General features: G+C 42.4%; 1 protein-coding gene across 3 annotated transcripts; it reads left to right on the top strand.

Annotated features, from left to right (window-relative positions):
• Positions 1-469: 469 nt before the first annotated feature.
• Positions 470-25,835, top strand: LOC143785091 (uncharacterized). 3 transcript variants are annotated; one of them, XM_077273762.1, is made up of 4 exons: positions 470-868; positions 2,043-2,166; positions 5,356-5,429; positions 7,443-8,651. In XM_077273762.1, exons 1-4 carry the CDS (start codon positions 556-558, stop codon positions 7,832-7,834), a joined length of 903 nt encoding a protein of 300 aa, XP_077129877.1. In that variant the 5' UTR covers positions 470-555; the 3' UTR covers positions 7,835-8,651. The 3 variants fall into 3 exon arrangements, with proteins under 3 accessions (XP_077129877.1, XP_077129879.1, XP_077129878.1); XM_077273764.1 differs by lacking the exons at positions 2,043-2,166; positions 5,356-5,429; positions 7,443-8,651 and adding exons at positions 18,549-18,672; positions 21,787-21,860; positions 24,341-25,835 and having other exon boundaries at positions 483-868; XM_077273763.1 differs by lacking the exons at positions 470-868; positions 2,043-2,166; positions 5,356-5,429; positions 7,443-8,651 and adding exons at positions 17,013-17,387; positions 18,549-18,672; positions 21,787-21,860; positions 24,341-25,834.
• Positions 25,836-26,833: the final 998 nt, after the last annotated feature.

The raw sequence follows: 26,833 nt of genomic DNA, 5'->3' as shown, positions 1-26,833 counted from the left end.
ATTATTGGTAATAGCGGTCTTTGTAGTTTGTTTTGCTCCATAGAAGTATTATTTATTGACTATGCAGTGGTCGTGGTGTGGCGGTATTATTTCAGCCTTGTGTAGAGGTATTATTGGTAATAATGGTCTTTGCAGCAATAGAGATATCATCATGAGCTATACATATGTGATTGTATGTGTGTAGAGTTTTATTTTTGGTGGCAGAAGGGGACATACTCCTTCGGGTTTGGGCTCCTGATCACCCAACCACCGCCCCTGTTCTTAGTAAAAAGATATTGAGATGTCGCACACAAAGCAGAAGTAATGGATAATATGGAGAATGGAGCTTTAATACTGCAGTGACCTGAGATACATTGCAATATTTTATATAGCCAGGAAACAAGGATTTCTGATCTGTGAGGCCCCTCAAGTGAAACATCTGCAGTTTCTTGTAAATGTGCCATAAATGTTTTCACTTTCACTTTCCTGACTGTAATACACACATCTAACACTTCACATCATCAGTCCACTCTTGTGTGTGTGAGGTCGAGACTGCGAGCATCTCTGGTGAGAACCATGCAGGGCATTCCTGAAATGACCGACTACATCAAGAACTTCAGTCTTAAGGACTGTAATAATAAGGGCTTCTCCCGAGTCCTCCTCCAGCTCTTTGGTTACTTGGGTCATGGGAAATCGTCCTTCATCAACACCTGTAAGTACGTCCTGGATGACACCGAGTTCAAGATCTACGCAGACGTGAAGAATAATGATGGTGGTAACACCACGGAGAGGATCACCTACGAGCTCACCGACACACTCACTCTGGTGGACAACCGAGGCTGCTCCGTCATGAACGAATATGAGACTGGGGAAGTATTTGCACAATTAGGTAAATATCTATATTCCTGATTTCTATCTGTCTCCATACTGCTCCCCATGTTGTCCCTTCAGTATTTCTCTATCTTCGGTGTGTCCCATTACCTGTATATACCTTGTGTATATGGCGTATATACAGCATGATGCAGCTACAGCCCCCTCTAAGTATGATAGCCCCCAGAGCCTCTATACACAGTATAATGTCCTCATATAATGGTGCCCCCACACAGTAGGATGGCTACCCTCGCCCCACATTCCCCTATACTAGCACCCCTACTCCCGAGACATACAATGAAAATCAATGAAGTTTCCCCCATAATCCTGGTTCCTTGTCTACCACAGCCTTCATATCCTCTTCTGGCAGCTTGTCTACCAGTGGCGGTGGGCCGGGAGTAGCTTGCATCTTGTGGAGTAGTAAGTTATGGTATAGAGAGCTGATGACCTGATAGCAATATCAGTGTCCTGAGGATACCTAGACCATTTAAAGACTTTACGGGTGAATGCAGTCCGTGTCTGGACCGTTTCACCTGGTGCCATTTGTCTGAGGGTCAGTCTGACCTGCTTCCGGGGATGACAAAATGGCACCTCTAAGAGTCACCACAGACCTCCGCCTAAGACGAGATGCTCATCTCACCTAACGGCAGCAGTGGACCTGTGGGTACAGAACTTCAGCACCTCTCTCTTAACACTTGAATCTGTGGATTATTATTCACATACTGAGAATTTCACATCCATTTTCAATCTGTTTCAGCACTGAACTAGTAAACCACTATCAGAAAGAAAACTTTTTCTTTCCCTGTGTAGATTACGCTGAATGCTCTAAATGCCTATCCCTGCACTGTACAAGCTTACAATGGCACTGCATTCCCTGCCCTCGTCTTTTATACTGACTGATAAGTCCACCTGATCGACTGTGCTAGACTTTGTGATGTGATCGCTATAAATCTCGGCCCAGTCTCTGGCTGATGTAATTTTCATCAAAATGTGAAATGGGGCAGAGCATTTCTTTTTGTGAACATCATGAACCAAATTGCAAATTGTTTGAAATCGCTCCATGCAGATGTCTACTGATGACACGGACCTCAGGGAACATTGTACCAACGATCATCTCTGATGCTTCACCAATTTCTAAAATTTCTTTGTGCTTTCCTCCTCTCATATAACTTTTTTTCTTCTTTTTTCTTCAGGTAATTTGTTGCCACTTAATCAAACAGTATCATGGAGTAAGGGCATCGGACTGGTGGACAGAATCGTCCAGGCGGAGCGCTATGTGCAGACATCGGATTTTATTTATCCGATATTTGTCTACAGGTCAGTGGTTGAGCTGAATACTGAATACTGCATATATATTGATCATTATACTGTAGATGGCAAAATTATTCACCCCCTTGGCATTTTTCGTGTTTTGCACAACCTGGAATTTCACTGTTGTTTTTGAGAGTTTGCATCAGTTCATGTAAAGAACGTGCCAACACCTTGTTAGGGCTGGCGGAACGCACCAAGTAAATATTGAGATAATATTGGTGCGTTCGCAGCCCGGGGTCCACCTTGCAGGAGTGGAACCTGCTGCTAGCTAATGGTGGCACTATATGGTGGTACAACGCCTGAATAGACACGGGTTCCATCACCCGGTCTGTATAGGAGTGAACTCTGTTGCTTCACAGAGTCACCGGGATTAGGATAACGCTGTGCCCTGTTAACCTCACAGAGTATCACAGCTCACTAACAGAGCAAGTAGCTTACAGTGGTCATACAGTCAGTGTCAGCACCCAAACAACTCCTCTCCGGAGGTGCCGGAAATCTAGTGGCTATACGCCAGCCCTAAATTCACTCACACAAACTCCTCTCCAGAGGTGCTGGAATTCTAGTGGCTATACAGCCAACCCTGAGCATATGCAGACATTGACCACAAGGTAGCTAAGCTCATAAACATAAGTTGATGCTAGCGCATGGTCTTGTGGCCATGCGAACCTTTTATAGAGGAAGTTCTCCAGGACCTTCCTAGTGGTCCAATAGGAACATGTGACCCCTGACCTCCAATGAAAGGTCGTCCCTTGGGCATGCCCAGTAGAGGAAAAGCAGGACTTAGTCCCAGGAGCATCTGCTCACCGCAGAACAGTGCTGGTTACAATGGCTGAGTCTGGAAGATCAGCAGTAACCAAGCGCACAGTATCTGCCTGAGCCAGATGCTGGGACCGACATCTCTGCTGAGCAGGCTCCACTGCGGCTGGAGAAGAATGGGAGACCGCAGCGTAGGTGGTAAGATTCCCCCTGTGCAGCGGCGGGAACTCGACACCTAACACACCTGTTAACATTTGGTTTTCTTTTTGTTGTGAAGCAAGCAACAAATAGGACAAAATACCTGAAAACTTCAGAGTGCATAACTATTCACCCCCTAAAGTCAGTACTTTGCAGAGCAACCATTTGCGGCAATTACACGATAAGTCTCTATGAACTTTCCACATCCTGCTACTGGGATTTTTGCCCATTCCTCAAGGCAAAACTGCTTCAGCTCCTTCAAGTTAGATGGTTTCCTCTGGTGAACAGCAATCTTCAAGTCTGACCATTGATCTTTAATTGGAGCAAGGCCTGGACTGTGACTCGGTCACTCCACAATATTTGCACATTTCTCCTTAAACTACTTGAGTTAGCAGTATGCTTTGGGTCATTGTCTTGTTGGGAGGTGATGGTGAACCTTCGTCCCAGTCTCAAATCACTGACAGACTGAATCAGGTTTTGCTCAAGAATATCCCTGTATTTCGTGCCATTCATCGTTCACTCGACTCAGACCATTTTCCCTGTCCCTGCTGCCAAAAAACCTCCCCACAGCATGATGCTGCCACCACCATATTTCACTGTGGGGATGGTCATCTTGGGGTGATGAGCTGTGTTGGGTTGGGCGCCAGACATAACGTTTACCTTGGTGGCCAAAAAGTTCAATTTTGGTGTTATCTGACCACAGCAACTTCCTCCAAACATTTGGGTAATCTCCCACATTTCTTTTGATAAACACAAAACGAGCCTTACATTTTTTGTGTGTTAGTAAAGGCTTTTTTCTGTTCACTCTGCCACAATGGCCACCTCTATGTAGTGTACGGCTTACTGTGGTCGTGTGGACAGATAGTCCAGTCTCTGCTTGCGAACTCTGCAACTCCTTCAGGGTTACCTGTTGTATATGTACTGCCTCTCTGAATAATACCCTCCTTGCCCTGCTGAGAGTTTTGGTGGGTGCCCTCTCTTAGCAGGTTTTTGGTGGTACCATGTTCTTTCCAGTTGATGATAATGGATTTGATGGTGCTGAGGGGATAATCAGAGATTGGAATTTTTTTAATAACCCAACCATGACTTGTACTTTTTAACAACTTTGTCCCTCACTTGTTTGGAGATTTCCTTGTTCTTCATGGTGGTGTTTAGAGATCTCCTTGTTCTTCCAGGTATTGTTTGGAGATTTCCTTGGTCTTTATGGTGTTGTTCGGAGATCTCTTTGGTCTTTCTGATGCTTTCTGGAGATCTTATTGGCCTTCATGGTGTTGTTTGGAGATCTCATTGGTCTTCATGGTGTTGTTTGGAGATCTAGTTGGTCTTCATGGTGTTGCTTGGAGATTTCATTTGTCTTCATGGTGTTGTTTGGTTAGTAACACCTCTTCTTAATGATGTTATATCTTCTATGGCCTTTCAGAGAAGGTAAAGTATATATACGGACACATGTGAGACTTAGGTTGCACACAGTGGGACGTCCTGTCACTAAGTATGCAATTAAGGGAATTCCTTGCCCCACAAATTTTTAGGAGCTTCATAGCAAAATTGGTGAATACGTATGCACATGCCACATTTTATTTACTTGATTCCATAAATTTAATTTATGCCAATATTTTTCTCACTTCACCATTTTAGACTATTTAGTGCTGATACATCACACACAAATCTGATTACAATAATATTTACACACAGGTTGTAATGTAACAAAAAAGGTAAAAAGCCAAGTGGGTGAATAATTTTGCAAGCTGCTGTAAACTGTATAATGAGCTAAAGGTAATATCCAGTATATTTAGTGCACTCCAATGTACTAGATATGGCTGTGTGTAACAGGAGAAGATAAAATGTGTCTGATAGATTATTTTTCAGGATGAGGACCAGAGTGTGCACAGATGCATCTAATGTAATGTATAATGTATATATAACCCCAACTTGGAATAAACTCAATGTCCGTGGTACAGTCATATCTGAACTAGGCTGGAGCCAGCTAATACTGCACTGTGTGGGCTCCTCCAGGGGGAACCGCCAAAGGACAGAGCCAATGGTAACCAGAGTGGCAGATGAAGCCTGGGGTGAAACCGTAAGGGGCACATACCAAAATAAGTGATATTCACACAAATGATTGGATAAGTATGGAAATTGTTAGAAGACCACTGTGTGAGCTGATAATAAGCCTTAAAGTTAACAGTCTCTGTAGGATTTTCTATTTATAAACATGTGATTATCATTTTTTCACATTTGCAGTGTAAAAAAAGGGCTCTCCAGTGGTGAAGCAGTCGAAATAAAAGAGCTATTGACCACAGCCAGAAACCTAACAGGTAACAATAGAGCCGGCATACCAAGCGTTAACGTTTTCTTCTTTTTCTCTATAATTTTCTCATCCAATGATTATGACCATCCCAGAATACATTCAGCATAAGGCTAAAACCATGCTGTCAGTATTTAATCAGTATTTCACATCAGTATTTGGAAGCCCAAACCCGGAGTGGGTCAAACATGCAGATTTGGTGCACTTGTTGTTATTATACCTTGTCCTCTGATTGTTCCTCACCTGGTTTTGGCTTACAAATGGTGAGAAAAACTACTGAACAAATACTGATAGTGCGGCCGCAGCCTATGGCCGGAGTCACACTAGCGATTTTAAAAGTGGTCCGATTTTGTTCTGGCAAAGTCGGACGAATATAATGCAAGGGTCATGCGTTTTTCACGTGAGTACAATACGATCTTTCACACCAAGCATCTCATTTGCATCCAACTGCAATGCAATTTTAACATGAGCTTTTACATAGAGAAATTCTCTGTCATTTACACATCGTTTTCAAAGGAAATACTCTCTAAACATATATATAATAGATAGATAGATAGATAGATAGATAGATAGATAGATAGATAGATAGATAGATAATATAGATAATAGATAGATAGATAATAGATAGATAGATAATAGATAGATAGATAATAGATAGATAGATAGATAGATAGATAGATAGATAGATAGATAGATAGATGGATAGATAGATGATTGCTAGATAAGAATAAGAAAATTAGAGCAGCACAAATAAAGAGTCCGGGTGCGGAGCCCCCCAGGCAAATACCAAACCTAAATTATGAAAATCCAGAAAAATTCGAGGCAGCACACCGTTTGAATTGAAAACAAGAGCTATTTAATAAGCCCGAAAGGCAACGTTTCGGTCTAGGCTTGATAAAGGTTCCTGTTGTTTGAACCAAAACTGGGCTTATTAAATAGCTCTTTTTTTTCAATACAAACGGTGTGCTGACTCCAATTTTTCTGCATTTTTAGATAGATATATAGATAGATCTGATGTTTTCAGCCTGGCGGTCAATATCATGGTCCTTTCCTAGGCTATTAATATCAGCCCACAACTGTCTGCCCAGCCTTTGCTGGTTATTAATTATAGGGGGACCCTACATCATTTTTTTCAGGGTCCCCCATTTTAGCAGCCAGTAAAGGTTAAGTATACAGCTGTGAGCTGATATTAATAGCCTGGGAATCTCCATGGGTATCACCCCCTTCCCAGGCTATAAACATCTCGCCCCCAGCCATTGGATTTCCAAGTGCTGGTTAAGAAAATTATGCAGGAGCCTACGCCATTTTTTTCAGAAAAATAATCTTTTCATAATTAAATACATGCACAGTAAGCTGCACACACTGTACTAATTGTATTTGTCACAGACATCTAAATATCTACCTATTCTACGTGTATATAATGTTTGTAATCCATCTCTTCTATCCTGTCGGCTCCTGCGGTGACTTTACACTACACAGCAGATGAATTACCGGCTTTTCAAAGGAGATCAGTGTGTAAAAATTGGACAGCACTCGAAAAGAAAAGGTCAGAGTGCTGTGCAATTTTTTTCTCGAATTCATTGAGTTCTGTTCCTGAATGTGATCCGAGCTAGAATAAAAGTCACAGATGAACACACAATGATAGAATAACATTGGTCCAAATGCAATCCGATTTTTAATCAGATTGCCTTTGTCCGATTTCATCGAAAGTGGGAATGAGCCCTAAGGTGAGGCTACATGTCATGTCTGACTCAAGGATTTTTTTATTTCCACTGTATGATATTTTCTCTAGTTCTAAAAGTAAAGTTTAACATTTCCATTTCTCGTCTGTCCCTTTTTTCTTTTGTTTATGATTTTAATTTCCAAAATGAGCCACAGAAATTACCATGAATAGAAAATTGGATAATCTCGTTATTATAGATTTATCTAGATCTTTCGTCCGTAGTTCCACCATCTGTAGATTCTGGAGGACATAGTTCTCCTCATTACACAATTACTCAAGAGAACATTTCTTCTTTTGCAGGAATATGCCCTGTGGTCGTTCTCACCCATAAGACTAACTCTAACCTGAGAGACGTCCGGGCCAAGTTTGAGGACATGGATGTGGAGAGGATCTTCACTCTTGAGAACTTCACCCCTGAAGATCACTTAAAGACAAGAGGAAAACATGAAGATGTTCTGAAGCTCTACATTGAAGTCATTAAAGACATTGAATATCGAATGGAAAGATTTTCTTCCCCAGAGGATGAAAGGGAAAAGAGGAAACAATTTGTACTTCAATTTGTGTATGAAAGAGAAATGAAAAAGAAGGAAGAGGAGGTGAAGAGAAAGCTCAGAGAGGAAGAGAGACTCAGAGAGGAAGAGAGACTCAGAGAGATGAAGAAAGCGTCGGAAGGTGGATGCACTTTACAGTAAATATAGAGGGGAATTTACCTTTACATTTCCTTTCTACTCAGCCCGTTTTGACCTCTACCATTGTTTTATGTTCTCAGCTCCTATTTAGACCTATGCATCTCTATGGTAACAGACTTCAAACAAGCAGTGTGGTCGGATCCTTTGGTTAGACTCTCTTTAATTTAAGCACTTCTTTTAACAAAATTTCCGAATGTCCTTATTCTGCAGTTAGAAAGAGAAATAACCAAGAATGAGACATTAGACTCCACAGGACTTGATATATTAGGTCTGTATTAGAACTGTAGATACAAACAGGTGGAGACGTTTGACCAAGACTGTATACAAAGTATTTTTTATATAGTCATATTATGTGTAATGAAAATAGCGTTACAGGCCTGGAGTCAGCTCCTCTATCGGCATCATTCCATGTTATTTCCATGTTCTCATCCCAATTGTCGAATAGATTGTTACCCTACATTATATACCTGTCCTCGTATGGTCATAAAGTGGCCATACTACAGCCATGGTTACCATGTATCTGCTTGTATGTGGGACCTTATTAGTAGACTCCGGGTCCTATGAATTCTACATCCCTATAATTACAAATTTCACACCTAATTACCCTAACGAACCATCAGATTGGGTTGTGACATCATATCCTTATACCAACCTATAGGCTTATGTTGTCTGATGGAGCCATCAGAATATATAATGTATGCAACATATTTGTATCCATTGTGTATAAAGGTGGAAGAATAAAACTCTGTATGGCTTGCACCGAATGCTGACTTTGAACTTTCTATGTTTTCCACCATGGTAGACACTAATCAGTATCAAAAGCCTGGACCTTGTAGATGATATCCAGAGCTTCCTGCCTTTGGTGCTTACGATTTCAGCTGAAGGTCAGGTAGTGCAGACTTGATTCTCAGAAACATATGCTATGGTAAACCACAAAAAAACAATAGAAATGACACACAGGAAACATGGGGATTATTTCTTCTACACTAGACGCTTATGTTTTTGGTGCAACAATAAATTCAATAACCTTGACAGTCGCACAACTAGAGATCCCAATAAAGAGCTGTCCTGCCTCTAGAATTATATATTTTACTTTCCATAAATATATTTAAAATATATATATTTTGATCACTATGCTTAACTCCTTCACCCCCAAGGGTGGTTTGCACGTTAATGACCGGGCCAATTTTTACAATTCTGACCACTGTCCCTTTATGAGGTTATAACTCTGGAACGCTTTGACGGATCTTGGCGATTCTGACACTGTTTTCTCATGACATATTGTACTTCATGTTAGTGGTAAAATTTATTCGATATAACTTGCGATTATCTGTGAAAAAAATGGAAATTTGGCGAACATTTTGAAAATTTCGCAATTTTCCAACTTTGAATTTTTATGCCCTTAAATAACAGACATATGTCACGCAAAATACTTAATAAATAACATTTCCCACATGTCTACTTTACATCAGTACAATTTTGGAACCAAAATTTTTTTTTGTTAGGGAGTTATAAGGGTTAAAAGTTGACCAGAAATTTCTCATTTTTACAACACCATTTTTTTTTAGGGACCACATACCCAAGTGTGACACCATTCTAAAAACTGCACCCCTCAAGGTGCTCAAAACCACATTCAAGAAGTTTATTAACCCTTCAGGTGTTTCACAGGAATTTTTGGAATGTTTAAATAAAAATGAACATTTAACTTTTTTTCACACAAAATTTATTTCAGCTCCAATTTGTTTTATTTTACCAAGGGTAACAGGAGAAAATGGACCCCAAAAGATGTTGTACAATTTGTCCTGAGTACGACGATACCCCATATGTGGGGGTAAACCACTGTTTGGGCGCATGGCAGAGCTCGGAAGGAAAGGAGCGCCATTTGACTTTTCAAACATCCTTGTTTCCCCCCAACTGACTGTGGGGAACCCCAGATGGGCCATTCTGAAGAGCTGTTCACACATTGTATTCCATGGGCATCAGAGGTCTGCTCTGAAGAATCACAGAGTCCAGAGGTGGAAAGCATCTGCACTGATGCCCAACATTTTTTCAGGTTGGATCCAGGTCGGAAGAAGTAGGATCTGAGCAGAATCCAGAACCTCATCACCAGACATTAACTACCAAGGGTGGAGGTGATCCTGATGAGACTCAGATACCAGAGGTACATTGGACTGTACTGTGGTGTCAGGAAGAAGAGGCACAGTGGATCCACAAATCTACTTGCACCACTGTAACAAAGTCCTTTATTCCATCTACGCTTGTTGCTATCAATGTTGTATAGTATGCATATTTAAGATTGTTGACGATTTGTCTAGAAAGTCCAGCCTTCCTGAAAATAGCTTCTGTGTATGAACTCAACCGAAATGACTAATGAGATCAAATCCTTCATGTTTCCACATAGAGGAATCATGGGGGGGGGGGGGGGTTATCTTTCTCCTACACTTTTCTCCTACAACTTTTTGTTTTTCTTGCAACAACTGAAACATCTGAAAAAAAAACATCTGGGAAAAGGAAAAGATTTGGTCTAGCTCACCACGCCATTGTGGTCATAAATATGGTGATAGCAGTGAAGTGCTAAGATTGAGGGGGGGAAGGAGAATGATCCAAAACTGCCATTAAGGTAATAAGATATTGCTTTTATTTATAATCCATTAAAAGAAAAATAATGTATTGTTCTCCAATGTTCTTCCTCATCCTGTGTAAAGAGGTCGACAAACGAAGACTTAAATATTGTCGATCGCGCTCATTTTACGGAGTGAACTGTTGTGAACTCTGTTTTTGGGCTCCCTCTGGTGGTCACAAGCGGTACTGGGTAGTGTTGTCTTTCTGCAGGTTGCTTTGTCAGCTGGTTCGTTATCCTTGGTTGGTTTCCTATTTAGCCCACCTGGATACTCAGTTCCTTGCCTGCTAACAATGTATTCAGTGCTCTTCAGATTCCTTGTGACTACCTTGCTCCCAGTCTCTCCAAGACAAGCTAAGTTCTTGTTTGCTCATTTTCTGATTATCAGCGTTCATCATGTTTTTTTGTCCAGCTTGTTAAAATGTGATTTCTTACTTGCTGGTTGCTCTAGGGGACTGAGTTTCTCCCCCCACACCGTTAGTTGGTGTGGGGGTTCTTGAAATCTCAGTGTGGATATTTTGTAAGGGTTTTTTACTGACCGCACAGACCCCTTTTCTATTTTCTGCTATCTAGAATTAGTGGGCCTCTTTTGCTGAATCTGTTTTCACCCCTGTGTATATGCCTTCCTCTTACCTCACCGTTAATATCTGTTGGGGGCTTCTATATCTTTGGGGATTATTTCTCTGGAGGCAAAAGAGGTCTTTCTTTCTCTCTAGGGGTAGTTAGTTCCTCAGGCTGGCTCGAGACATCTAAGATTTTTAGGCACGTTCACCGGCTACCTTTAGTGTGTTTGGATAGGTTCAGTTTTGCGGTCAGTCCAGTTTTCCACCTCCCTAGAGCTTGTCCTATGTTTAGTCACCTTGCTGGAGTAATTTGTGATCCTCAACCACTAAGGATCATAAGAGTATAGCAGGCCCAAAAGTGTTTAAAGCATCGCAGAAGTGGGATTAAAAGATGACCTGAGTACATTTTTTTTTGTGTGCTGTAGTCTGTCTAGCTTCTTTTCATTCCCTTGAACTCTGAGTGGTTTTGAGCTCAGCTGCAGACATGAATATTCAGACTCTGACTTCTAGTGTGGATCATCTTGTTGCACGGGTACAAAGTATTCAGGATTTTGTTATTCATAGCCCTATGTCAGAACCAAAGATACCGATTCCTGAGTTGTTTTCTGGAGATAGATCTAGGTTTCAGAATTTTAAGAATAATTGTAAGTTATTTCTATCTCTGAGACCTCATTCCTCGGGTGATTCCGCTCAGCAAGTAAAAATTGTTATCTCCTTGTTGCGGGGCGACCCTCAGGATTGGGCTTTCTCTCTGGCGCCAGGAGATCCTGCATTGCTTAATGTGGATGCATTTTTTCTGGCTCTTGGACTGCTTTATGAGGAGCCTAATCTTGAGAATCAGGCAGAAAAAGCGTTGCTGGCCCTCTCTCAAGGGCAGGATGAAGCTGAGGTGTATTGTCAAAAATTTCGGAAATGGTCAGTGCTTACTCAATGGAATGAGTGTGCTCTGGCTGCAAATTTCAGAGAAGGTCTTTCTGAAGCCATTAAGGATGTTATGGTGGGGTTCCCCACCCCTACAAGTCTGGGTGATTCTATGGCTTTAGCCATTCAGGTTGATCGGCGTTTGCGGGAGTGCAAATCTGCTCATCCTTTGGCGGTATTTTCTGAACAGAGACGTGAGTCTATGCAATGTGATCGAACTCTGACCAGAATTGAGCGACAAAGTCATAGACGTCAAAATGGGTTGTGCTTTTACTGTGGTGATTCTGCTCATGTTATCTCAGCATGCTCTAAGCGCACAAAAAAGATTGATAAATCTGTCACCATCGGTACTTTACAGCCTAAGTTTATTTTGTCTGTTACCCTGATTTGTTCCCTGTCATCTTTCCCGGTTATGGCTTTTGTGGATTCAGGTGCTGCCCTGAGTCTGATGGATTTGTCATTTGCCAGGCGCTGTGGTTTTGTTTTGGAGCCTTTAAAATTCCCTATTCCACTAAGGGGAATTGATGCTACACCATTGGCTACGAATAAACCTCAGTACTGGACACAAGTGACCATGTGCATGACTCCTGTTCATCAGGAGGTGATTCGCTTTCTTGTTTTGCATAATTTACATGATGTTGTCGTTTTGGGTCTGCCATGGCTGCAGGCTCATAATCCAGTTTTAGATTGGAAAGCTATGTCTGTGTCTAGTTGGGGTTGTCAGGGAATTCATGGCGATACTCCATTGGTGTCTATTGCTTCTTCCACTCCTTCTGAGGTCCCTGAATTTTTGTCTGACTACCAGGATGTATTTGATGAGCCCAGGTCCAGTGCCCTGCCCCCTCATAGGGATTGTGACTGTGCTATAAATTTAATTCCTGGTAGTAAATTCCCTAAGGGACGACTTTTTAATTTGTCTATACCAGAGCATGCCGCTATGCGGAGTTATATAAAGGAGTCTTTGGAGAAGGGACATATTCGCCCATCCTCTTCCCCTCTTGGTGCAGGATTCTTTTTTGTGGCCAAGAAGGACGGTTCTCTGAGACCGTGTATAGATTATCGTCTTCTGAATAAAATCACAGTCAAATTTCAGTATCCTTTGCCACTATTGTCTGATTTGTTTGCTCGGATTAAGGGTGCCAGTTGGTTCACCAAGATAGATCTCCGTGGTGCGTATAATCTTGTGCGCATTAAGCAGGGAGATGAATGGAAAACAGCATTTAATACGCCCGAAGGCCATTTTGAGTACTTGGTGATGCCTTTTGGACTCTCTAATGCTCCTTCTGTGTTTCAGTCCTTCATGCATGACATTTTCCGAGAATATCTGGATAAATTTATGATTGTTTATCTGGATGACATTTTGATCTTTTATGATGATTGGGAGTCCCATGTGAAGCAGGTCAGGATGGCGTTTCAGGTCCTGCGTGCTAATGCTTTATTTGTGAAGGGCTCAAAATGCCTCTTCGGAGTACAGAAGGTCTCCTTTTTGGGTTTTATTTTTTCTCCTTCTACTGTGGAGATGGACCCAGTCAAGGTCCAGGCTATTCAAGACTGGACTCAGCCCACGTCTGTTAAGAGTCTTCAGAAGTTCTTGGGTTTTGCTAATTTTTACCGTCGTTTCATCACTAATTTTTCTAGCGTGGTTAAACCCTTGACGGATTTGACCAAGCAGGGCTCTGAGGTGACTAATTGGTCTCCTGCGGCCGTGGAGGCCTTTTGGGAGCTTAAGCACCGGTTTTCTTCAGCTCCAGTCTTATGTCAGCCAGATGTCTCTCTCCCCTTCCAGGTCGAGGTTGATGCTTCTGAGATTAGAGCAGGGGCTGTTTTGTCGCAGAGAAGCTCTGAGGGCTCTGTGATGAAGCCGTGTGCTTTCTTTTCAAGAAAGTTTTCGCCTGCCGAGCGAAATTATGATGTTGGTAATCGGGAGTTGTTGGCTATGAAGTGGGCATTTGAGGAGTGGCGACATTGGCTTGAAGGAGCTAAACATCGTGTGGTGGTCCTGACTGATCACAAAAATCTGATTTACCTCGAGTCTGCCAGGCGCCTGAATCCTAGACAGGCTCGTTGGTCGTTGTTTTTCTCCCGTTTCAACTTCGTGGTCTCATACCTGCCTGGTTCGAAGAACGTGAAAGCTGATGCTCTTTCTAGGAGTTTTGTGCCTGACTCTCCGGGAGTTTCTGAGCCGGCTGGTATTCTCAGAGAGGGAGTGATTTTGTCTGCCATTTCTCCAGATTTGCGACGAGTGCTGCAGAAATTTCAGGCGGATAGACCTGACCGTTGTCCACCAGAGAGACTGTTTGTCCCGGATAGATAGACCAGCAGAGTTATTTCCGAGGTTCATTCTTCGGTGTTGGCGGGTCATCCTGGGATTTTTGGTACCAGAGATTTGGTGGCTAGGTCCTTCTGGTGGCCTTCCTTGTCGCGGGATGTGCGTTCCTTTGTGCAGTCTTGTGGGATTTGTGCTCGGGCTAAGCCTTGCTGTTCTCGTGCCAGCGGGTTGCTTTTGCCTTTGCCTGTCCCGAAAAGGCATTGGACGCACATTTCCATGGATTTTATTTCGGATCTGCCAGTATCTCAGAAAATGTCTGTCATCTGGGTGGTGTGTGATCGTTTTTCCAAAATGGTCCATTTGGTGCCCTTGCCTAAGCTGCCTTCCTCCTCCGATTTGGTTCTTCTATTTTTTCAGAATGTGGTTCGCTTGCACGGCATTCCTGAAAATATTGTGTCTGATAGAGGATCCCAGTTTGTGTCCAGGTTTTGGCGAACTTTTTGTGCTAAGATGGGCATTGATTTGTCTTTTTCATCGGCCTTCCATCCTCAGACTAATGGCCAAACCGAGCGAACTAATCAGACGTTGGAGACTTATTTGAGATGTTTTGTTTCTGCTGATCAGGATGATTGGGTGACTTTTTTGCCATTGGCCGAGTTTGCCCTTAATAATCGGGCTAGTTCTGCTACCTTGGTCTCGCCTTTTTTCTGCAATTCTGGTTCCATCCTCGTTTTTCCTCAGGTCAGGTTGAGTCTTCTGACTGTCCTGGGGTGGACTCTGTGGTGGATAGGTTGCAGCAGATTTGGAGCCATGTGGTGGACAATCTGAAATTGTCACAGGAGAGGGCTCATCGCTTTGCCAACCGCCGCCGCGGTGTGGGTCCCCGACTTCGTGTTGGGGATTTGGTGTGGCTGTCTTCTCGGTATGTTCCTATGAAGGTCTCATCTCCTAAGTTTAAGCCTCGCTTTATCGGTCCTTATAAGATCTTGGAAATCCTTAACCCGGTGTCTTTTCGTTTGGATCTCCCGGCATTGTTTGCCATCCATAATGTGTTCCATAGGTCTTTGTTGCGGAGGTATGTGGTACCTGTGGTTCCTTCTGTTGAGCCTCCTGCTCCGGTGCTGGTCGAGGGCGAATTGGAGTACATGGTGGAGAAGATTTTGGATTCTTGTATCTCTAGACGGAGACTTCAGTATCTGGTTAAGTGGAAGGGCTATGAACAGGAGGATAATTCCTGGGTTGTCGCCTCTGATGTTCATGCGGCCGATTTGGTTCGCGCCTTCCACGCAGCTCATCCTGATCGCCCTGGGGGTCGTGATGAGGGTTCGGTGACCCCTCCTCAAGGGGGGGTACTGTTGTGAACTCTGTTTTTGGGCTCCCTCTGGTGGTCACAAGTGGTACTGGGTAGTGTTGTCTTTCTGCAGGTTGCTTCGTCAGCTGGTTCGTTATCCTTGGTTGGTTTCCTATTTAGCCCACCTGGATACTCAGTTCCTTGCCTGCTAACAATGTATTCAGTGCTCTTCAGATTCCTTGTGACTACCTTGCTCCCAGTCTCTCCAAGACAAGCTAAGTTCTTGTTTGCTCATTTTCTGATTATCAGCGTTCATCATGTTTTTTTGTCCAGCTTGTTAAAATGTGATTTCTTACTTGCTGGTTGCTCTAGGGGACTGAGTTTCTCCCCCCACACCGTTAGTTGGTGTGGGGGTACTTGAAATCTCAGTGTGGATATTTTGTAAGGGTTTTTTACTGACCGCACAGACCCCTTTTCTATTTTCTGCTATCTAGAATTAGTGGGCCTCTTTTGCTGAATCTGTTTTCACCCCTGTGTATGTGCCTTCCTCTTACCTCACCGTTAATATCTGTTGGGGGCTTCTATATCTTTGGGGATTATTTCTCTGGAGGCAAGAGAGGTCTTTCTTTCTCTCTAGGGGTAGTTAGTTTCTCAGGCTGGCTCGAGACGTCTAAGATTTTTAGGCACGTTAACCGGCTACCTCTAGTGTGGTTGGATAGGTTCAGTTTTGCGGTCAGTCCAGTTTTCCACCTCCCTAGAGCTTGTCCTATGTTTAGTCACCTTGCTGGAGTAATTTGTGATCCTCAACCACTAAGGATCATAACAGTGAACTCAGCGCATGTTAATGCAACCAAAATGTTTCTGTGATGGTGCAATATGTGAGCATGTGGGGCCCCACGTTAAGCTTTTTCCCAGGGCCCCACTTCATCTATAACTGACAGTTATATTGGTTCATTTTAGTGTTTTTTTTTAATTATTTAAATTAGGTAACAGTTTCATTGTTTCAGTCTTGCATTGAGGTATTATTGGTAATAGCGGTCTTTGTAGTTTGTTTTGCTCCATAGAAGTATTATGTATTGACTATGCAGTGGTTGTGGTGTGGTGGTATTATTTCAGCCTTGTGTAGAGGTATTATTGGTAATAACGGTCTTTGACCAATAGAGATATCATGAGCTATACATATATGATTGTATGTGTGTAGAGTTTCATTTTTGGTGGCAGAAGGGGACATATTCCTTCGGGTTTGGGCTCCTGATCACCCAACCCCCGCCCCAGTTCTTAGTAAAAAGATATTGAGAAGTCACACACAAAGCAGAAGTAATGGATAATATGGAGAATGGAGCTTTAGTACTGCAGTGACCTGAGATACATTGCGATATTTTATATAGCCAGGAAACAAGGATTTCTGATCTAGGGTGAGGCCCCTCAAGTGAAACATCTGCAGTTTCTTGTAAATGTGCCTTAAATGTTTTCACTTTCACTTTCCTGACTATAATACACACATCTAACACTTCACGTCATCAGTCCACTCTTGTGTGTGTATAAGAGATCGAGTCTCTTAGAATCCCCGGTGAGAACCATGCACAGCATTCCTGAAATGACCGACTACATCAAGAACTTCAGTCTTAAGGACTGTAATAATAAGGGCTTCTCCCGAGTCCTCCTCCAGCTCTTTGGTTATTTGGGTCATGGGAAATCGTCCTTCATCAACACCTGTAAGTACGTCCTGGATGACACCGAGTTCAAGCCCTACGCTAATGCAGAAGACAAACTAGGTGGTAACACCATGGAGAGGATCACCTACGAGCTCACCGACACACTCACTCTGGTGGACAACCGAGGCTGCGCTATCATGAACGAATATGAGACTGGGGAAATATTTGCACAACTAGGTAAATATCTATATTCCTGATTTCTATCTCCATTCTGCTCCTCATGCTGTCCCATCAGTATTTCTCTATCTTCTGTGTGTCCCATTACCTGTATATACCTTGGGTATATGGCATATATACAGCATGATGCAGCTACAGCCCCCTCTAAGTATGATAGGCCCCAGAGCCTCTATACACCAGTATAATGTCCCAGTATAACGCTGCCCATACACAGTAGGATGGCTACCCTTGCCCACTTAATGCCTCACAGTACATTCCCCTATACTAGCACCCCCTACTCCTGAGACATATGATGAAAATCCATGAAGTTTCCCCCCTAATCCAGGTTCCTTGTCTACCACAGCCTTCATATCCTCTTCTGGCAGCTTGTCTACCAGTGGCGGTGGGCCGGAAATAGCCTGCATCTTGTGGAGTATTATGTTATGGAGTAGGGAGCTGATGACCTGATAGCAATATCAGTGTCCTGAGGATACCTAGACATTAAAAGACTTCACAGGTCAATGCAGTCCGTGTCTGGACCGGCCCACCTGGTGCCATTTGTCCGAGGGTCAGTCTGACCTGCTTCCAGGGATGGCAAAAGGGTGCCGCTAAGAGCCACCACAGACCTCCGCCTAAGACGAGATGGTCATCTCACCTAAGGGCAGCAGTGGACCTGTGGGTACAGCACATCAGCACCTCCCTCATCACGTGAATCTGTGGATAATTATTCACATAATGAGAATTTCACCTCCATTTTCAATCTGTTCCAGCACTGATCTAGTAAACCACTATCAGAAGAAGACTTTTTCTTACCCTATGTAGATTACGCTGAATGCTCTATTCTAAATGCCTATCCCTGCACTGTACAAGTATACAGCGGCGCTGCATTCCCTGCCCTCGTCTTTCATACTGACTGCGATAATTCCATATGAGACTTTGTGATGTGATTGCTATAAAGCGTCGCCTGAATCATGTAATTTTCACCAAAATGTAAAATGGGGCCGAGCATTTTTTTGTGAACCTCCTGAACCAAATTGCAAATTGTTTGAAATCGCTCCTTGCAGATGTCTACTGATGACACGGACCTCAGGGAACATTGTACTCTAATGTTTCACCAGTTACTGAAATTTCTTTGTGCTTTCCTCCTCTGATATTACTTTTCTTTTCTTCTTTTTTCTTCAGGTAATTTGCTGCCACTCAATCAAACAGTATCATGGAGTAAGGGCATCGGACTGGTGGACAGAATCGTCCAGGCGGAGCGCTATGTGCAGACATCGGATTTCATTTATCCGATATTTGTCTACAGGTCAGTGGTTGAGCTGAATCCTGGATACTGCATATATAATATAGTTATCATTATACTGTAGATTGCAAAACTATTCACCCCCTTGGCATTTTTCATGTTTTGCACAACCTGGAATTGCACTGTTGTTTTTGAGAGTTTGCATCAGTTCATGTAAAGAACGTGCCAACACCTGTGTACATTTGGTTTTCTTTTTGTTGTGAAGCAAACAACAAATAGGACAAAATAACTGAAAACTTCAGTGTGCATAACTATTCACCCCCTAAAGTCAGTACTTTGCAGAGCCTCCTTTTGCGGCGGTTACAGCTGCAGTCTCTATGAAGTTTCCACGTCCTGCTACTGGGATTTTTGCCCATTCCTCAAGGCAAAACTGCTTCAGCTATTTCAAGTTAGATGGTTTCCTCTGGTGAACAGCGATCTTCAAGTCTGACCATAGATCTTCAATTGGAGTAAGGTCTGGACTGTGACTCGGTCACTTCACAATATTTACACATTTCTCCTTAAACTACTTGAGTTAGCAGTATGCTTTGGGTCATTGTCTTTTTGGGAGGTGAACCTTCATCCCAGCCTCAAATCACTGACAGACTGAATCAGGTTTTGCTCAAGAATATCCCTGTATTTCACACCATCCATCTTCCCCTCGAGTTGGACCATTTTCCCTGTCCCTGCTGCCGAATAACCTCCCCACAACATGATTCTGCCACCACCATATTTCACTGTGGGGATGGTGTTCTTGGGGGTGATGAGCTGTGTTGGTTTGGTGCTAGACATAACATTTAGCTTGGTGGCCAAAAAGTTCCAATTTGGTCTAATTTGACCACAGGACCTTCCTACATACATTTGGGGATTCTCCCAAATGTATTTTGATAAACTCAAAATGAGCCTTACAATTTGTGTAAGCTAGTAAAGGCTTTTTTCTGCCCACTCTTCAACAAGGGCCACCTCTACGTAGTGCATGGCTTACTGTGGTGGACAGATACTCCAGTCTCTGCTTGGGAACTCTGCAGCTTCTTCAGGGTTACCTGTGGTCTGTGCTGCCTTTCTGATTAATTCCCTCCTTGCCCTGATGGGCGCTCTTGTTTGGAGATCTCCTCGGTCTTCATGGTGTTGTTTGGAGATCTCCTTGGTCTTCATGGTGTTGTGTTATGATCCTTGTGGCTTAGGATCACAAATCTGACCAGCTAAGTAGGAACATAGAACGAGCTCTGGGGATGTGGTAACTAGACTGACCGCAATGCTGATCCTAACCGCACACACTATAAGCAGCCGTGGAACGTACCTAGAAATCCTAGACGTCTCTTCACAGCCTGAGAAACTAACTACCCCTAAAGGGAAACAAAGCCTCACTTGCCTCAGAGAAATAATCCCAAAGTATAGAACAGCCCCCCACAAATAATAACGGTGAGTAAAGGAGAAGGCACAAACGCAGTAATGAAAACAGATTCAGCAAAGGAGGCCCGCTAATCACTAGATAGACAGAGGACAGCAAAGAGTCTATGCGGTCAGTAAAAAACCCTATCCAAAAATATCCACGCTGAGGATGCAAGAACCCCCACACCAACTAACGATGTGGGGGGAGCACCTCAGCACCCCAGAACTAACCAGCGAGCAAAAAATCACATAAAAGCAAGCTGGACTGAACTAATAATATACTGAGAAACGTTTTCAAGGAAATCATGAGCAAATAAACAAGCAAACTTAGCTTCTCCTAGCAGAAGACTGGTCACAAGGAATATTCAGGAGAGCAATGAATCAGGACTGAATACACCGACAGCAGGCAACAAGTAAAGGTCCAGCTGGCTTAAATAGGCCCCGCTTAGCAGCAAAAATGAAACAGCTGAACCCAGCCAAGACCAGCCATATAGCTAAAGGCCACCAGAGGGAGCCCAAGAACAAATTCACAACAGTGTTGTTTGGAGATCTCCTTGGTCTTCATGGTGTTGTTTGGAGATCTCATTGGTTTTCATGGTGTTTTTTGGATATCTCCTTGGTCTTCATGGCGTTGTTTGGAGATCTCCTGGGTCTTCATGGTGTTGTTTGGAGATCTCGTTGGTCTTCATGGTGTTGTTTGGAGATCTCCTTGGTCTTCATGGTGTTGTTTGGAGATCTCGTTGGTCTTCATGGTGTTGTTTGGAGATCTCCTTGGTCTTCATGGTGTTGTTTGGAGATCGCCTCAGTCTTCATGGTGTTGTTTGGAGATCTCCTTGGTCTTCATGGTGTTGTTTGGTTAGTTGTGTCTCTTGTTAATGGTGTTACAGCTTCTGTGGCCTTTCAGAGAAGGTAAAGTATATATATTGACAGACATGTGACAGTTAGGTTGCACACAGGGGGATGTCCTGTCACTAAGTATGCCATTAATAAAGGGAATTTCTTGCATCAGAATTATTTAGGAGCTTCGTAGTAAAAGGGATGAATACATATGCACATGCCAAAGTTTAGTTATTTGATTCCATAAATTTAATTTATACCAATATTTTTATCATTCACTTTCTTAGATTATTTAGTGCTGATGCATCACACACAAGTCCGATTACAATAATATTTACACACAGGCTGTAATGTAACAAAAAAGGTAAAAAGCCAAGGGGGTGAATACTTTTGCAAGCTGCAGTAAACTGTATAATGAGCTAAAGGTAATATCCAGTATATTTAGTGCACACCAACATACTGTATATTGCTGTGTGTAACAGGAGAAGATAACATTTGTGTGACTGACTTTTATTCAGGATCAGGACCAGAGAGTGCAGAAATGCATCTAATGTAATGTATAATGTATATATAACCATAACTTAGAATAAACTCAATGTCCGTGGTGCAGGCACATCAGAACTAGGCTGGAGCCAGCTAATACTGCACTGTGTAGGCTCACCCAGGGGGAACCGCCAAAGGACAAAGCCAATGGTAACCGGAGTGGCAGATGAAGCCTAGGGTAAAACCGTAAGGGGCACATACCAAAATAAGTGATATTCACACAAATGATTGGATAAGTATGGAAATTGTTAGAAGACCACTGTGTGAGCTGATAATAAACCTTAAAGTTAATGATTTTAACAGTGTGAATCATCTCTGTAGGATTTTTTGTTTGTAAACATGTGTATCATTTTTTCACATTTGCAGTGTAAAAAGAGGGCTCTCTAGTGATGAAGCAGTCGAAATAAAGGAGCTATTGACCACAGCCAGAAACCTAACAGGTAACAATAGAGCCGGCACACAAAGCGTTTTCTTCTTTTTCTCTATAATTTTCTCATCCAATGGTTCTGATCATCCCACAATACATTCAGTCCAATTTTGTTCCTGCAAAGTCGGATGAATACAATGCAAGAGTCATGCGTTTTTCATGCGAGTACAATCCGATTTTTAACACCTAGCATCCGATTTACATCAGTGTGATTGCTATCCGACTGCAGTGCGATTTAATAATAATAATAATAATAATTTTTTTTTATATAGTGCCAACATATTCCGCAGCGCTTTACAGTTTAACAGTTTCAAACACAATAGACATAAGTAACAATGTTAACAATACAATAATTACAGCATAATAAGCCGCCCCTGCTCATGAGAGCTTACAATGTACAATGAGGTGGGGGAGATACAAAGTACAGGTGTGTATTAACAATGATGTATTTACAATGATGGTCCAGCCATCTTCAAGGGGTGGGGGATAGATAGAGATGGTGAATGGGCTACACACAACATAACATGAAAAATGATTTTAACATTTAGCTTTTACATAGAGCAATTCTGTGTCATTTACACATCGTTTTCAAAGAAAATATTGTTCAAAACACACACACATATGCATATGATAGATAGATAGATAGATAATAGATCTGATATCTTTAGTCTGGGAGGGGGCCAATATCCATGGCCCCTTCCTAGGCTATAAATATCAGCCTGTAGCTGTCTGACGAGCCTTTGCTGGTTATTAATTATATAGGGACCCTACACCATTTTTTTTGGGGGGGGTCCTGTTGTGAATTCTGCTCTTGGGTTCCCCCCGGTGGTTGCTGATGGTAATGCAGTTGTCCCTGGGTTGCAATCCTGGGCAGGTGTTCCTGCTGATTGCAGCTCTGACTGGAGTATTTAGGTGTGCAGGATTCATTAGCCCTTGCCAGTTGTCCATTGTTCTTGGAGGTTATGCATCTCTGTCTGGTTCCTCCTGCCCTGCTGCCAAATCAGCCAAGATAAGTGTCTGGTTTTGTTTCTGCAGCACACATGCGGTGTGCTTTACAATTCAGTGCTACTCATTGTTTTTTCTTGTCCAGCTTAGACCGTGTTTGGATATTTTCAGTCAAGTTGGATTTTCAGGAGATGCAGATATACATTTCATGTCTTTAGTTAGATGGTGGAATTTTGTATTATCTGCTGTGGATATTTTTAGGGTTTTAATACTGACCGCTTAGTATTCTGTCCTATCCTTTCCTATTTAGCTAGAGTGGCCTCTTTTGCTAAATCCTGATTTATGCCTGCGTTTGTCTTTCCTCTTATACTCACAGTCAATATTTGTGGGGGGCTGCCTATCCTTTGGGGTTCTGCTCTGAGGCAAGATAGAATTCCCAGTTCCATCTATAAAGGTATTTAGTCCTCCGGCTGTGTCGAGGTGTCTAGGATGTGTTAGGTACACCCCACGGCTACTTCTAGTTGCGGTGTCAGTTTAGGGTTTGCGGTCAGTACAGGTTCCACCTTCTCCTGAGAAAGTCTCATGCGGCTCCAAGGTCACAGGATCATAACAGGGTCTCCTATTTTAATAGCCAGTAAAGGCTAAGTATACAGCTGTGAGCTGATATTTATAGCCTGGGAAGCTCCATGAGTATCACCCCCTTCCCAGGCTATAAACATCAGCCCTCGGCTGTCGGCTTTCCCTCTACTTGTGAAGAAAATTATGCAGTAGCCCATTTTTTTCAGAAAAATAATCTTTTAATAATTAAATCTATGTACAGTAAGATGCACACACACACACACTGTACTAATTGTATTTGTTACTGACATCTCTATATATATATATATACAGTATATATATACAGTATACAGTATATTCTATGTGTATATACTGTATGTATTCCATCTCTTCTATACTATCAGGTCCTGCTGTGATTTTACTGTATGCAGCACATGAACAAGGAGATCAGTGTGTAAAAATTGGACAGCGCTCGCATGGTCCGAGTGCTGTGCGATTTTTTTTCTCACACCCATTGACTGCTATTGCGGGATGTGATCCCTTTTCTGATTACAATCGCATCATGCTACTACTTTTTTCCAGTCCGATTGCGATCCGATCCGACCTGGAAAAAAAACGCAGATGAACACACAATGATAGAATAACATTGGTCTGAATACAATCCGACTGCATTCGTCTGATTTTATCGCAAGTGGGAATGAGCCCTAAGGTCAGGCTACATGTCTAGTCTAACTCAAGGATCTGCTCCAGTCCTAAAGGTAAAGTTTAACATTTTCATTTCTTGTCTGTCCCTTTTTTCTTTTGCTTATGATTTTAATTCTCAAAATGAGCCACAGAAATTACCATGATTAGAAAATTGGATAATCTTCGTTATTATAGATTTATCTAGATCTTTCATCTGTAGTTCCACCATCTGTAGATTCTGCAGGACGTAGAGCTCCTCATTACTCATTACACAATTATTCAAGAGAACATTTCTTCTTTTTGCAGGAATATGCCCTGTGGTCGTTCTCACCCATAAGACCAACTCTAACCTGAGAGACGTCCGGGCCAAGTTTGAGGACATGGATGTGGAGAGGATCTTCCCTCTTGAGAACTTCACCCCTGAAGATCACTTAAAGACAAGAGGAAAACATGAAGATGTTCTGAAGCTCTACATTGAAGTCATTAAAGACATTGAATATCGAATGGAAAGATTTTCTTCCCCAGAGGATGAAAGAGAAAAGAGGAAACAATTTGTACTTCAATTTGTGTATGAAAGAGAGTTAAGAAAGAAGGAAGAGGAAGTGAAGAGAAAACTCAGAGAGGAAGAGAGACTCAGAGAGAAGAAGAAAGCTTCGGAAGGTGGATGCACTTTACAGTAAATATAGAGGGGAATTTACCTTTACATTTCCTTTCTACTCAGCCCGTTTTGATCTCTACCATTATTTTATGTTCTCAGCTCCTATTTAGACCTACCCATCTCTATGGTAACAGACTACAAACAAGCAGTGTGGTCGGATCCTTTGGTTAGACTCTTTAATTTAAACACTTCTTTTAGCAAAATTTCCGAATGTCCTTATTCTGCAGTTAGAAAGAGAAATAACCAGGAATGAGGCATTAGACGCCACAGGACTTGATATATTAGGTCTGTATTGGAGCTGTAGACACAAACAGGTGGAGACGTTTGACCAAGACTGTATACAAAGTATTTTTTATATAGTCATATTATGCGTAATAAAAATAGCATTTCAGGCCTGGAGTCAGCTCCTCTATCGGCATCATTCCATGTTATTTCCATGTTCTCATCCCAATTGTCGAATAGATTAAGCTGCATCATATAACTGTCCACGTATGGCCATAAAGTGGACATACTACAGCCATGGTTACCATGTATCTGCTTGTCTGTAGGACCTTATTAGTAGACTCCAGGTCCTATGAATTCTACATCCCTATAGTTACAAATTTCACACCTAATTACCCTAAGGATCCATCAGATTGGGTTGTGACATCATATCCTTATACCAACCTATAGGCTTATGTTGTCTGATGGAGCCATCAGAATATATAATGTATGCAACATATTTGTATCCATTGTGTATGAAGGTGGAAGAATAAAACTCTGTATGGCTTACACCAAATGCTGACTTTGGACTTTCTATGTTTTCCACCATGGTAGACACTAATCAGTATCAAAAGCCTAAACCTTGTAGATGATCTGCAGAGCTTCCCGCCTTTGGTGCTTATGATTTCAGCTGAAGGTCCGGAAGTGCAGACTTGATTCTCAGAAACATCTGCTATGGTAAACCACAAAAAAAAACAATAGAAATGACACACACAAGAAACATGGGGATTATTTCTTCTACACTAGACGCTTATGTTTTTTGTGCAACAATAAATTCAATAACCTTGACAGCCTCACAACTAGAGATCCCAATAAAGAGCTGTCCTGCCTCTAGAATTATATATTTTACTTTCCACACAAAAATGTAAAATATATATTTTTATCACTATGTTTAATAAAGTTGACTGTGAACACTTAGATTTGATCTGTTGAGATTGTTTTTCATCTTTGATCTGTTCTTTCTACTCTTTGGCTTTCTGTCTCACTACTGCCCATTTTCACTTTCCTAAAATTAGATAATCAGACTGAAGTGATACATCTTTCACATTAAGACATAAGTAAAAAAAATGTCCTCCCAGAAGCTGCTGGCTTTCAGTCATTCAGTCAGTGTACAGGCATGATACAGTACCGGCTGTAAAAGTGCCTGGGCGTGCTTACGGCATAGTGAGCGATGCGGAGACCCATGACTGTAGCCACTCCGTTACTGCCCCAATGACCGAAATCAGTTCAAATTCTCCCAGTAGGTGCACTTCAGTAAGTATTGTAACTCTATTTACCTGCAGATTTACCTTATATATGCAGATATTTGGTGTATTCCGAGGTGAGAGGTGGCCTTTAATTTATACCACTTCACCACATAATGTGGCACTTTCTGAATCGTTGTGCCTGCAACAATTTTAATAGTGAAATTCAAATATGTGCACGGAAGTGTGGCACCCCAGGAGTTCAGGTACCACAGTGGTATTGCCTTCCTCTCAGAGAGGGTGATGCCATGCCTGGAAACAAGGAGGATCCCTTTGACAGGTAATCTTGCATTCAACACATTCTGACTCCAGGCCAGAAGGGGGAGCTCTAAACCTGGTTTTAAGGGAGCTTCCCTTGATATACATTCTGGTCTGGAGGAGGAGTTAGGTAGTCTTGTGCAGACAAGCAGACAGTGAAGGAGCAGAGGAGAAGTCAGGAGCTAGAGGAGAGCTGCGAGTGGGCTCCCTCTAAGCTAGAGCACAGAAACCGGGCACAGGGAGCCCAAGGCTGTGAGGAACTACAAGTCCTACAGCAGAGCCAGAGGGCAGAAAACTGAAAGGGACTTGCCCACATTACACCTGAGGTACAGCAACAACCAGAGCCCGGAGTCACCGTGAATAGAGGCCCCAAGGAAA

Source organism: Ranitomeya variabilis, chromosome 7, assembly GCF_051348905.1.
Source record: "Ranitomeya variabilis isolate aRanVar5 chromosome 7, aRanVar5.hap1, whole genome shotgun sequence".
In the NCBI taxonomy this organism is placed as follows: Eukaryota; Metazoa; Chordata; class Amphibia; order Anura; family Dendrobatidae; genus Ranitomeya; species Ranitomeya variabilis.
The sequence above is the reverse complement of the archived record's forward strand: the minus strand, read 5'-3'. Positions and strand labels throughout refer to the sequence as shown.